This window comes from Armigeres subalbatus, chromosome 2 (assembly GCF_024139115.2).
Source record: "Armigeres subalbatus isolate Guangzhou_Male chromosome 2, GZ_Asu_2, whole genome shotgun sequence".
In the NCBI taxonomy this organism is placed as follows: Eukaryota; Metazoa; Arthropoda; class Insecta; order Diptera; family Culicidae; genus Armigeres; species Armigeres subalbatus.
In genome coordinates, this window is record NC_085140.1 from 126,318,804 (window position 1) to 126,331,017 (window position 12,214).

Below are 12,214 nucleotides of genomic sequence, written 5' to 3' on the forward strand. Positions count from 1 at the left end.
CACTGAGAATGATTCAATTCTAACATGAGAATTATCCAGTTTTCCGCGAGCGGTAATGGCCCCCAGCTTGCTGCGGGTGGGTCTCTGATTTGACATTTCTGGAGGTCAACTGCACCCACCGTTCGAACATTTTGATCAATGTGTTATATAAAAAGGCTCGAATTCACTTAATCATAATTAAATTTTCACTATGCAACGAAATAGTGAAGGAAAGTCGCCGGCTGATCCATTTTGAATCCGCCAGACTATAGTAAAGTTTCTATTATGAGCCCCCCGACGCCAAGCCGATGACTGTCAAAACTAGAGGCCTGAATAAGAGAAACGCGGATAGGTATGTGCCGCCAATCGAACCGTCAAAAAACAGCAGCCAATCGAGCAGGAGACCTGTCAAGCAGCCAAAATGTTGGCTCAAATACTGAAAACGGCCAAATGCGATTTTATGCCATTTTTAAATAAATAAAATTTAATGTATTTTACATTAGTTTGCAATAATATATGCAAGTCATTTATAGATTATGAAATGAAATGCCATTGTTTATTGGATTCTATTGTTATGTGATGTGGACACATAAAATAACGGATTGTGAGATTTTATCATCATAAACCATTTCTTCCTTTTCATGAGTTGTTCTTTGATGGAGAAGATTGAATGCAGTGTTGGCAAAGTCATATTTTCTATCCGCGTTTCTCTTATTCAGGCCTCTAGTCAAAACGTCCACAGCTCCGCTCGGGGCTGTGTCATGATGTGTGCAGCTAAACATCGTCATCGTCCTCGTCCAATCGTTCATTACTGTGCTTGTGCTTATGGTTCTTGGTTGAGTGTAGGACAGAACTTCCAATCGCGTAGAATTTCAGCCCGTTCGTAGAAAAATCAAATTGTTTCAGGAAAAAAGTGCTACCAAATTGTGGCCCTGCAGGTGAAAACTGTGGTTTTTATCTATTTCCAAAGTTTTTGTACGAAAGAGTGTCACATTCTCTTGATTTTCATTGGGGGTGAAACTTTGAAAGTGATTTTTGCGTTGTGAGTGATCTGAAAGTGCAAACTGCGATAATGACGATGATAGTTAGGGTGATCCAAAGTTGCTAGTTGAAAAAGAGTCTCCTAAAAACACTTATAATTTTTAGGCATTCGAATAGCTAGTAATGTTTTAATTCTAAGTTTATACCAGACAAATTGATTGCAAGCCGCTTGAATTAAACCTCAAAACACCTTTGTTCATTTCACTTGAGAGTCATGAACCAGATGTAATTATGCTTCGCATTGCTTAAAACATTTGTTTTTCGATTTGGATATTCTAGCGTTTAGCTCACGAATGGTTATCAATCTCTCAAAAAAAAAATCAATGTTTGAATTCATGAAAAATTATTAAAAGTGTTAGGTAACTGTGGAGGAAGTCAGAACAATCACATTGAAGATGATTCTACATAAGTGGGGTAATACTACAATCAACTTAACATTCGCCTGTTGAAAATTGTAATATATTACGTGGAGTAATATATTACGTATATACGTGGAGACCTGTTAGTCGCCCTTACATAAGGTCAAGGAAGAACAATTTAATAATGCAAAACAAAAGAAATGAAAACGGAGCAAAGACAGACTCTTCAATGAACTTCTTAATTATATTAAATATATTTTATTATTACTGGTTTACTAGTTATATAAACTGCTGTATTCGTGTTTATATAGGTTGAATTTCAATAATGCAGTTATTTTTGGTAATATAGAGCTAGTTATTATAAAAATATGAATCACCCTAGTGATTATAGATGAGGGAAGTTAAAACTGTAGTTAGCGGATTTCACTGTTTATATTATTACAATGAAAAAGTTGGTGCAAAAGTTAAAAATTCAATCATTTGTTGTGTGGAATCCAGTCAACATTCAGCAGAATTCTGGAGGCCATCCACTTTGAGACCGAATGTGATGGTAGCTATTAAATGTATGACGACTAACATGTAAACATCATATGTAGGTAAAAAATCAACATACATATAAGCATTAGTAGGGCTTAGGAAGTGGAATATGTATAGGTAGCATGAAACGGCCGACATTTTTATTTGCTAGGTAAGAGTGTTATCAGCTGGTGTGAATGCAGGAAACAACAATCAATAAAATTGAAATCAGCTGGTTATCAAAAAACTATTCTATTCCATTCAATTCTACCATGTAATCTTTACAGATACGTATTTAGACCTCAACTTTGTCTTCACTGTAGCGTACCTGTCTCGACTTTGACTGCTTAGGCTAATTATCGACTAATTTATTTGCCGTGAAGGTAATTTCTTTAGATGGCTGCACTATTTTCAACTTACCATGATTGAATTTAATGTTCAAATACTTCAAAATAAATAACGTTAACTATTTCATAACTATCACTATTACCTATCATTATGTTAGCCTCATGATATATGAATGGAAAAAATAATACTTGGCCTAGAAACTGGAGCTACGAGTAGAACAACAGAATATATGAATTCAAAATTTCAATCACCACAGTTTTGACATTGACATGCTAATTAACATTCGTATGACATCATGTTTCCATGATAGAATCGAGACCCTATCTTATGCATTATAATAGCTGACCCATCAAAAACCTTCTGATGCGTTGGATTTTTCCCAATGCTGGGCCAGTAGAACCGGTAAAAGGAAACAGTTTACGGCAACTCCTTTATTTTTAGACCATCCTAAGGTGATTCGGTATGTGTGCAGCGAAAAGGTAAACTAGTAGACGCGGTGATCAACACATTACCAAGCAAATGTCAGCTGACTTAGGTGGGTGAATTCTTTATCCAAGGGAAACCTGGTATCATCGATACGTGGAAGTGGAGAAATCAATCATAGATAATACTGTTATTCTCGAGACTTCTCTGGGAATGGTGTGTGCTGGGAATGGTAATGGTCTGAAAGCTATCATCATCATTTTATTTTCTCACTTTCAATCGTCTTTGAACCGTCTCCATCGAGGGGTAAATAATATACCGTGAAAGATACGTCATCGATTTGGTAGCAGAGACAAAAACAGTAGGTACAAGTTTACAGAGTGCGAGTAAACACGAAAAGAGGTCAAATGAAGCTCACATATATTGTCATTACCCGGTGTCGCGTTCGTGTTTGCCATTCGATTCAAAATAGAACAGATTAGAGGATTACAGTGCATATGAGAAGAATGGAGGGCTTGATTTGGGGATTTGAAGCTAAGTGCGGTCCATGTTTTGTTTCTATAACTGAATCATAATCATTTAGATGTGTGATATCTTCCTTCTCAAAATAACAAACAGTGATTTATAATGCACATTCCAAAGTGAGTGTAAAGAAGAAGAAAAAGTAGCAACTACCACAGCTTGAGGAATTGGTTTACGTAGATTACAAATGTTTCCTCGATTAGTGGAATAAGTGTCGGTGAAAAGAAAACAAGCTGTGATATCTATGGAAAGAGGATCATATTGAACATTCAAAGTGTATTAGCATCAGTCAAAACAGAGAAGAAAACCAAGAACACACTATCAACCAGAAAAGTATCGGAACGCTGTTGTTGCTGGCATTGAGTCACGATGTTAGGACGTGTTCGGCTTAAAGAGGACGGCATCATGGATGAGGAGCTGCCCACGCTGCTCGAGACAACGTTTCGCTATTTGGCCAAAAATCTGTACGTCGTTTCCGACGTCAATCCGCTGACACATCAGCTCGAGCTAAAGGATGGTATCGTGATCCCGAATGAGATTTGCGACAGGTAAGTGTTATTCCTCCATAGCTTCTTTGAATGAATTTATAATACATAAATTTTATCTGATATTGTCTGTGAAGTTGCTATCTTTCAAAGGCATATCTAGCCAAAATCTTCGTTATAAAAATTGGCACAACTAATCTCAAAGTTAGAAATAATGATGCTCAGCTCTAAATCCAGATGATCCTTTATTCATATAATCAAAAATGGAGCACGTCAAAAGAATTACTTGAATATCTTAATGATGAATATTAAATTGGGATCAAAAGTGAATGCTAAGGCTGTAGAATTTCTCTTAAATCGAACTTTTGACAGGCCGAAGGACTTATTGTTGAGCCGTCTAGTGTCCATCCAGTAGGGAAAACCGAGAAAAGTGAACACGACCTGGTAAAACCGACAATAATGCGGGAGCCGGGAAATTCATTTTGTGAGAAATTCTTGTTACAACAGTTATGATCTGATTCTTCTTTGTGTTTCTCGTCAAGTAAAGGCTAATCGCTCCAAAAAAACAAACGTTTCATAGAAGGCCATGAGACCCATAGTGTTATATATCAATTGACTCAGCTCGACAAATTGATGTGATGTCTGTGCGTCTCGCAAATTTTCCAGGCACCTAACTTAATTGAGGACAATAGGATCAGAAGTTATGCTCGAAATAATAATTACAAAACTTGAGTATCTAGTACCAATACATCACTGTTCTGACATTTATACTTAACTAATTTGTCCGAAACAAGTTACGTTCGACGGGGGATCTTGAAATGAGTATAATTGAATGTGAATAATGTGCCTATCCACCTAATAATAGTGCTACTTTGAAGTTTTCTTAAATGTAATTTACCTTTTATATCGCACGAGAAAGGCACTAACACTGCTTGGTGGATATATTAGGTTTTTTTTATAATTCACGATTAACTATCACAGTGTGGTCAGTGTGTCGGGAAAATGAGAAATGCGGGAAATGCGCAATTGAAACTCTATACGGGAAATGCGGGAAAACTTCGGCATTTCTAGATATTGTATAAAACATCGGAAAAATTACTACTGATAAACCAAATTCCCAGCACCAGGCTCACAGCCGAACTGGTTCTCTCGCCTCTCGGTCCCTTCGATCTCCATACATTTGGGCTTTCTACATTCCGATAACCTCCCTATCTCGATATCTCTTTATCTCGATGTGTTCTGGTCATTCAAGCTCTATCTGGTAAAAGGGCGAATGTCGCAAGAGAGAATTCTCTTCGTCGACTTCCCCTCTTTTAAATAAAAGTGACAAGCAGAAGATTTCTTTGCAGTTTATCACCTCAGAATGCAAGTTCGCATTGTTTTCTATCGTGCTGAGGTGATGAACCACAAATAAATCTGCTGCTTGTCACTTTTATTAAAAAGAGGGGAACTCGACGAAGAGAATCCTCTCTTGCGACATTCGCCCTTATTCCAGATGGAGCTTGCAATATCAAATTATAACCTTTAAAGGCGCAAGGTGATTTTTCTAGAAATCGTCAAAAATATTTTTCACGTATACAACCATTAAAATCATTAACATTAAACGTATTTTTGGTTTGTTGTTTTAAAACAACATTGCACATTTAAGGAATGATTATCAAAAGCGATTCTGCTCCGAGATGCTAATTCAAGGCGGATCTTTCACCAGGGAATGCTTTGAGAGAGCAGAAATGCTCGCGCTTTACTCGTCTCTTTCGCTTTTGTTCCGATAGCGCGCTGTACTGAACATTTTTTGGAATGACTGTACTGCCGCGATTTGCATAAGAGTCCCATGTCGATTTTTGACGATTTTGATTTTCTTTCAGAAATAAGCTTAAAATGAACTCATCTTTAAGAAAAACTGATAAAATTATAGTCTTAGTTCTAGAAATTTGAAAATTAAAACCCACTTGTGTTGTTCCATCTTGCTATTTCAGATTTTAATACCCTCTCGCACAAAACATCAATGGTCCATTTAATCGCCTCATAGCAATGTATACAGATAAAGAATATTATGCCAAATTTTCAGAAAGGTTGCTGGTTTTATCGATTTATTAGATTTTTTTCTATTTCTCCATGTAAAACAAGTTTGAAAAATTCAACGGCATATTTCTTAAGTTGAAGAAAACCGACATGGGACGCTTATGCGACTAGGGGCAGTGTAGTCTTACGTCTTTATTACGCACCAAGACTTTGGATACAAGATACAACTAACTAGCAATGCAGATGTGCCCCTATGGGTTACCTACACACTGATGAATTGATTCTCCCCCGTTATCTGATACGGTTGTCACGAGAGCATGAGTGGACAGTCTTATCATATACATCCCCTACATTTCGTTCACAGTATATATTCTGGGTCATCCGAGAAATCTCAGAAGTAAAGCCTTAAGGTCTACAGGCGTAACCAACGGTCTATTGACTAGTTAGAATAGAATAGAATGTGATCCTAACACATGCGTTACTCAAGAGATATTTGGAGTAGGCCTCTACCTAGCAGCACACATGTTTCACAAAAGTTACTGCAACTCATATGTAACCAGCTCATATGTCACAATCAAGTTGGTGCAACCAGTTTTGTCCAAATTGTGCTGCCCGGGCAGTAATACAAGAAAACCCTGGAGCCTTAGGATCTACATGCGTAACGAAAGATGTATCGTTTAGTTTCAAAAGTGATATATGCTCTTTGTGGTCTTCTCCTTCTTAGTCAATGGCTCTACATTCAACTTTCTTTTTAACTTAGTTTTTTTATTAGCATTTCCTTATTAATTGGAAGCTTTTCTATGCCCGTCATTGCATGAGTATGTATCTTGTGTGGCATGGAAAACGCTGGGTAACACGTACCTGAAGGAATAAAATAGACCCCATTTCGCGGTCCTTATCCTCTTACCCAGCAAACCCTATCCCTATCTCCCGTGGTGCTGGCCGGGGTACGAGCAACGTTAGGGAAGATCCTACCTAAACGTTTGAAAAAGTCTATGTTTCACTACAAAGAAAGGGGGACGGGGTGGTATGCCAAGAGCAAGTGTTTGCAGAAATCTCTCTCAATAGATAACGAACAACGATAAAAGAGCTGTTCCGAATCATAACAAGCCATGATAACAAATTTGTCAAACTTGTACACAAGTGCAAAAAAACCAGATATGCAGCCCTCACGGAGAAGAGATGATTCTCGCTTTGTTCTCGCTCATTTTGAGATGGGAATCGCACCTGTGTAGAACACGTTGAAATACATCATATAACCAGTGCTCTGGTTTTGGTCTGCTTTTCTGATTTTTTTGGCAAGACGTTAACGAAAGAATATTTTGAATTTCTCCAGAAAAATCTATTGGATTTTACTGGAGTAAAGTCTGAATTTCGGCGTAAACCTGTCCTGAATTTCCCCAGGAAATTCTGATGTGTTGAGCAAAAAAATTCGTTTGGAAAACTTTATTGTATTTCAACTTGAAATTCTTTGGATTTTCTTCAGGAACTTTTTGAAAAATTGAACAAAAAATTTCTTTAGAAGTTTTACGAGAAATTATTTTAAATTCTAACAGAATTACAAAATAAATCTTTGGAATTCCCAAAGGAAATTCTTTGGAATATCTAACAGAAACTCATTGTAAGCTCCAAAAGTGAATTCTCTGAAGTTATCAAGAGACATTCTTGGAATTTTGCGTAAAAAAACCCTACCGAAAATCTGCGGGAATATTTTTGAAATTTTCTTGGAATTTTATCAAAGAAATTCTCAGAAATTTGTACGGGATATATCGAGTTTTCATTTAAAAAAATCTTCGTAATTTTCACGTGAAAGCCTTTGTAATTTTCATGGAAAATTATCAAGAATTTTCACTAGAAAATCATTGCAATTTCTTCTGGAATTTCCTCAGGGAATGCGGAAAATTTGCAAGGTAAATTTAAAAAAATGCATAAGAAGTTATTCAGAAATTCCACTGGAAATATTTCGGAATGACTTCTGAAATTTTAAAATTACCTTAGAAAAATATTCCAAATTTTTCACAAAATATGTTCCTCGGAATTAATCGGGGAAACTTTTGGAATTATCAATTTATTTAACATTCTTTATATTTCAACGAATAATTCTTCAAAATTTCCACGTGCTATTCTTTTTATTTTTCGGAAAGTTCTTCGAAATTTCAACGGGATATTTCAAGGAACTTCAAGGAAAGCATTCAAGTTTTCACGGAGAGTTCTTTGAAGTACTGACGGTGTTATCAATCGAAATATTCTACGAAATTTCTATGGAAAATTCTCTAGAATTTCGACTTTTTTTTTATTCCTTTCTTTATTTGGTGGGCACTTTGTATTACTTAACCGCTACTGTGCCGAGATCTACTGTAGTAGAGTAAAATGCCCAATAGTGGACCCCCTAGTAGCGGAATTATGCTCTTTCTGTCATAAGGCTTAGAAATTTTCAACATATAAACTCTGCTTGATATCTAACAACAAGCTCTGCATCCCCTCTTCACGATACATACATAAAACACCCAAATACACGACGTTATTCGTTGAAATTAACATTTTAATGTCTAACTGAATTCGCCTTATAGTAGACCCCTTGGGGGTCCATAATAGGAAATTGCTTCCCTATAGTCGACACTTCATTTGATTTTCATGTCCCGTTTCGGGACGTTCTTCTTCCCTATTATGGACCCCCCAATATATTCCTATAATGGACACTCTCGTGTTTATTTTTTATAGAATTGTAAAAAATAATCTAATTTTACTTTCCAAAGCATTTCCAATGCATGTAATCAAATCATAGGACTGTAAGGTAGGTTCTCCCGATAGAATTTCATAGCAAAATGTTGATATTGTGCAGTAATAATGCAAAAATGGCTGGAGGGTCCACTATTGGTTGGGGGTCCACTATTGGGCACTTTACCCTATTCTTCCGCCAGAATCCACACAGAATCTATTTTAAGATTTTCCATTATTCATTTTTGTTGTCGTTCCTGGTCCATCTCACCGTGAGTCTATTTGTCCGCGTCGTGAATCCAATGATCGTTGCCTTGTACGGTTGCCAATTATCCGGGTACGTTGGAGGAATGCCTCCGAGAAGAACAATTTGCCAGTCGTCATCAGGCAGTCGTAACGGTAAGTGAGTTCCACAATACGCTACCATATAGGCTGCGCATCCGGAGACTGACAAGGGTTTGGTGGAGGGGCTGGGAATCGAACCCATGACCATTCACTTGTAAGGCGAACGTGTATCGAATTTCGACTTGATATTCTTCAAAATCTTCACTCATCGAGCTTCTACAAATTTGAATAGGTCAGTGACATCCAGCAACACACCAATGCAATATCGGGCTCGGCGACTCACACTTCTTGGAGGACTCGAATCCACTGGATATTCCATTAGCTGATTTTGAGAATAGCGATTCAGCAGCTGTGGACAGAGGATTCAATTTGATTTTTGTTCTTTTGAATTTTGTTTAGTTTGAATTCGTTCTGTAACGAATAACTAAATTACTCGTGATTGATCTCCACATTATTTCGTATTGCACAGCACATATATTTTGGGTATGGGAGCATCCATATATTACGTAAGGCCCAAAGGGGGGAATGGGTTGACCGAAGTGTGACAATCAATACAAATATTTTCAATAATTCAAAAGTAAAGTGTGACATAGGGGGAAGCGGGTTGAAAATGGCATTTTTTCCGTTACGTGATTAATGGGTCTTTCCTAATTTGGAAAAGTCTATGTAGACTTAAAAATGCGAAAATTGAGTCTACGTGGTTTATGAACAGTCCCTTGAGAATTCTACATTGATATATTAATCATTCGAGCTTAGCCTGCAAGAAGACATTTCAATATCATCTGATAATTCATTTTCATTCGTCGTACATTATGAAACGTAATAATCGCTATGTTGGTTTACAGATTTCAAAACATTCTAATCATCAAATCAGTAAATGTTTACACGGCACATTTCCTACCGGGGGAGCTTTCTTCGGATCAATTGGCTACATAAATAAAGCTTAGAGAAGGATCAATTGGTATCGCCGAAGCACAACGGGATGAACATAGGAGCTGTGAGATGAAGTACAGGCGCAGTATCTTTACTTGTCAATCATTCATGGCGAAAACTTGGGCAGTAGCTGTTAAACACAAATTGCAAGAGCCAAGCTTTATCCCGGTAGGGTTGTGATGCCGTGTAGTACGTTGAAGAAAGGTCACTGCACTTGTGTCATCTCTCTGAACCGTGTGAAATAAGACATCTTCATTCACAAACTAAACGGGTGAGACGTACGATTCACGTCATTCTATCGTCATCAAACATACGACAATAGCATCTCGCGGTCTAATGTTTATTTAGTTGCTATTTACGCTCAGCGAATCGGCAGATTGCGGTAGAATAATCAGTTGTGTGCAGATAGTGGGCAATGTATGAAAAACTCGAAAGGACGTAGTGTTGAGCAGAAAAAACTAGTCAGTTTGGTGTTCAATTACGTGCCTTTTGATTTTGATGTATTAAGGTCACTCCCTACGGAATCCAAGTTTCAAAGTGCTCTCGTTTTCGTAGGCACACCACTCGATACGGATGCAACGCACAACTGTCACTTTTATTATTTCACGCATGCTGCGACGCAGCAAAGCTAAATCAACAAAAATGACAGTTGTGCGCCTCCTCCGTATCGAGTGGTGTGCCACTAAAATACGAGCACATAGAAAATTGGATTCCGTGAGGAGTGTCCTTAAGTTCATCTATTGATGTAACACCTCATGCATTGCAGCCATGTTTTAGCGGCGATAGTTCCCACAAAGTATCACTGATCACCGATGCAACAAAGGAAGTAAAATGCATCTGCTATCAATAAATAGCAAACACAGGCGCATAATTATTTAATAAATATTGTTCAATGGTACTTTAAAGTCAGTGTTTTCTCGTCTTTATCTGCTCTGCGTTAACTGCAAAATTAGCTATTTTTGAACAAAAAGTAAACTAAATTTATTTTATCCGGTGTAGGGAAAAAGAATTAATTGTTTTCGTAGTATTGCTTGCGAGTGGCCCAAACTCAGAACATGCTCTTAAGTACTACGAAGTTGGACATGTGAACTAAAATTTGCGTGTAGCTGATATTGTGACAACAGTAGATCTTACTTCGTAACATACCATTCTTATGGATACGGCCAATGTATTCGAACGTTATACTAATTACACCCGTTTCTTTTTTTACACGGGGGATGCGTTCCGCGTAAAAAAAAATTTCAGTTCAAAATTTGAAAACCGTGTAAAAAAAGTTTCACGATTTCTCGACAAATCATGCAAAACGGAGCAACTTTGCAAAATTTTTGTATAAAAAAATCCGTGTAAAAACAGAATCGGGTGTATTAGTATTTTTTAAAATAAAAACAGCAGTGATTTAAAGATCATTAAATGTACAAAAAAATTAGTGTACGAGAAAGGCAAAAACTTAAACGTACTCAAAATAGCTCAACGTGATTTTTTTGTATTTGTTGAAAAATCTACATCTACATTTCTGTTACACTTTAACAGAATCAATCCGGAGAAGGAGAATTTCAGAACCATAAAGAGAATATCATGGCGGGATCTAGGTTTTTATATGAATTTATTATGTATGTTGACGGAATTTCCAGGTTGATTTGATAGTTGCTGCTATAATTGTGAAATGATGAAACCGGTTGGTCAACGTAATTATTTAGTTACTAATATTTTACCAACATTAGCATAAGAGCACAATCTTCTTCTTCTTCTTATTGGCATTACATCCCCACCCCACACTGGGACAGAGCCGCCTCACAGCTTAGTGTTCATTATGCACTTCCACAGTTATTAACTGCTACACGGGTAAAAATCCGTTCCCAGAAATGAGAAAATAATTCATGATTTCATGAATCCGTCGTGTTTTCATGCTATGAAAATACACCATGAATATAAATCATGATTTCATGATTTATTTTCGCGTAACGCAACCAATGCGTTACAATTTGGTTGTTAAGATCGACAAAATAAAAAAAAAGTTCAACAGGAGATTTGAACTCGAGTACACTGAGCGAGAGTCCAGCGTGCTACCTCTCAGCCGTTCTAACTTCTTGGGAATGGAGTGTTCGAAGTATAACCGGTTATGCATACTGTCGGCTGATGAGGATTGCCTAGTACCATGAATAATGTTCCTGAAATCATGAATTATAATCATGGTTTCATGAACTGACCTGATTCATGATTTCATGATTTTTTATTCATGCCTGTGAGTATGCATTTGTTTCCGTGTAGGTTTCTAACTTCTAAGCCAGGTTACCGTTTTTGCATTCGTATATCATGAGGCTAGCACGATGATACTTTTATGCCCAGGGAAGTCGCGACAATTTCCAATCCAAAAATTGCCTAGACCGGCACCGGGAATCGAACCCAGCCACCCTCAGCATGGTCTTGCTTTGTAGCTGCGCGTCTTACTGCACGGCTAAGGAGGGCACAATATACATACAGGTTAAAGATCACACACTGTTAGAAAGAAGGAAGATTTTACTT

At 37.3% G+C, this 12,214-nt stretch overlaps 1 protein-coding gene across 5 annotated transcripts in view; it reads left to right on the forward strand.

The window, feature by feature from the left end:
• The first annotated feature begins 759 nt into the window (after positions 1-759).
• LOC134210822 (protein zer-1 homolog) overlaps positions 760-12,214 on the forward strand; it is a 45,342-nt gene continuing 33,887 nt past the window's right edge. For 2 of the 5 annotated variants that reach the window (XR_009978868.1, XM_062687127.1), the window contains exons 1-2: positions 760-917; positions 3,250-3,736. Coding sequence is in view for 4 of the 5 variants with exons in the window: in XM_062687127.1 (XP_062543111.1) it covers positions 3,558-3,736 (179 nt within the window). In the remaining variant the exon portion in view is untranslated. Of the gene's footprint in view, positions 955-3,249; positions 3,737-12,214 lie in introns of all 5 variants that reach the window. The other 3 variants (XM_062687128.1, XM_062687129.1, XM_062687130.1) reach the window with 3 other exon arrangements.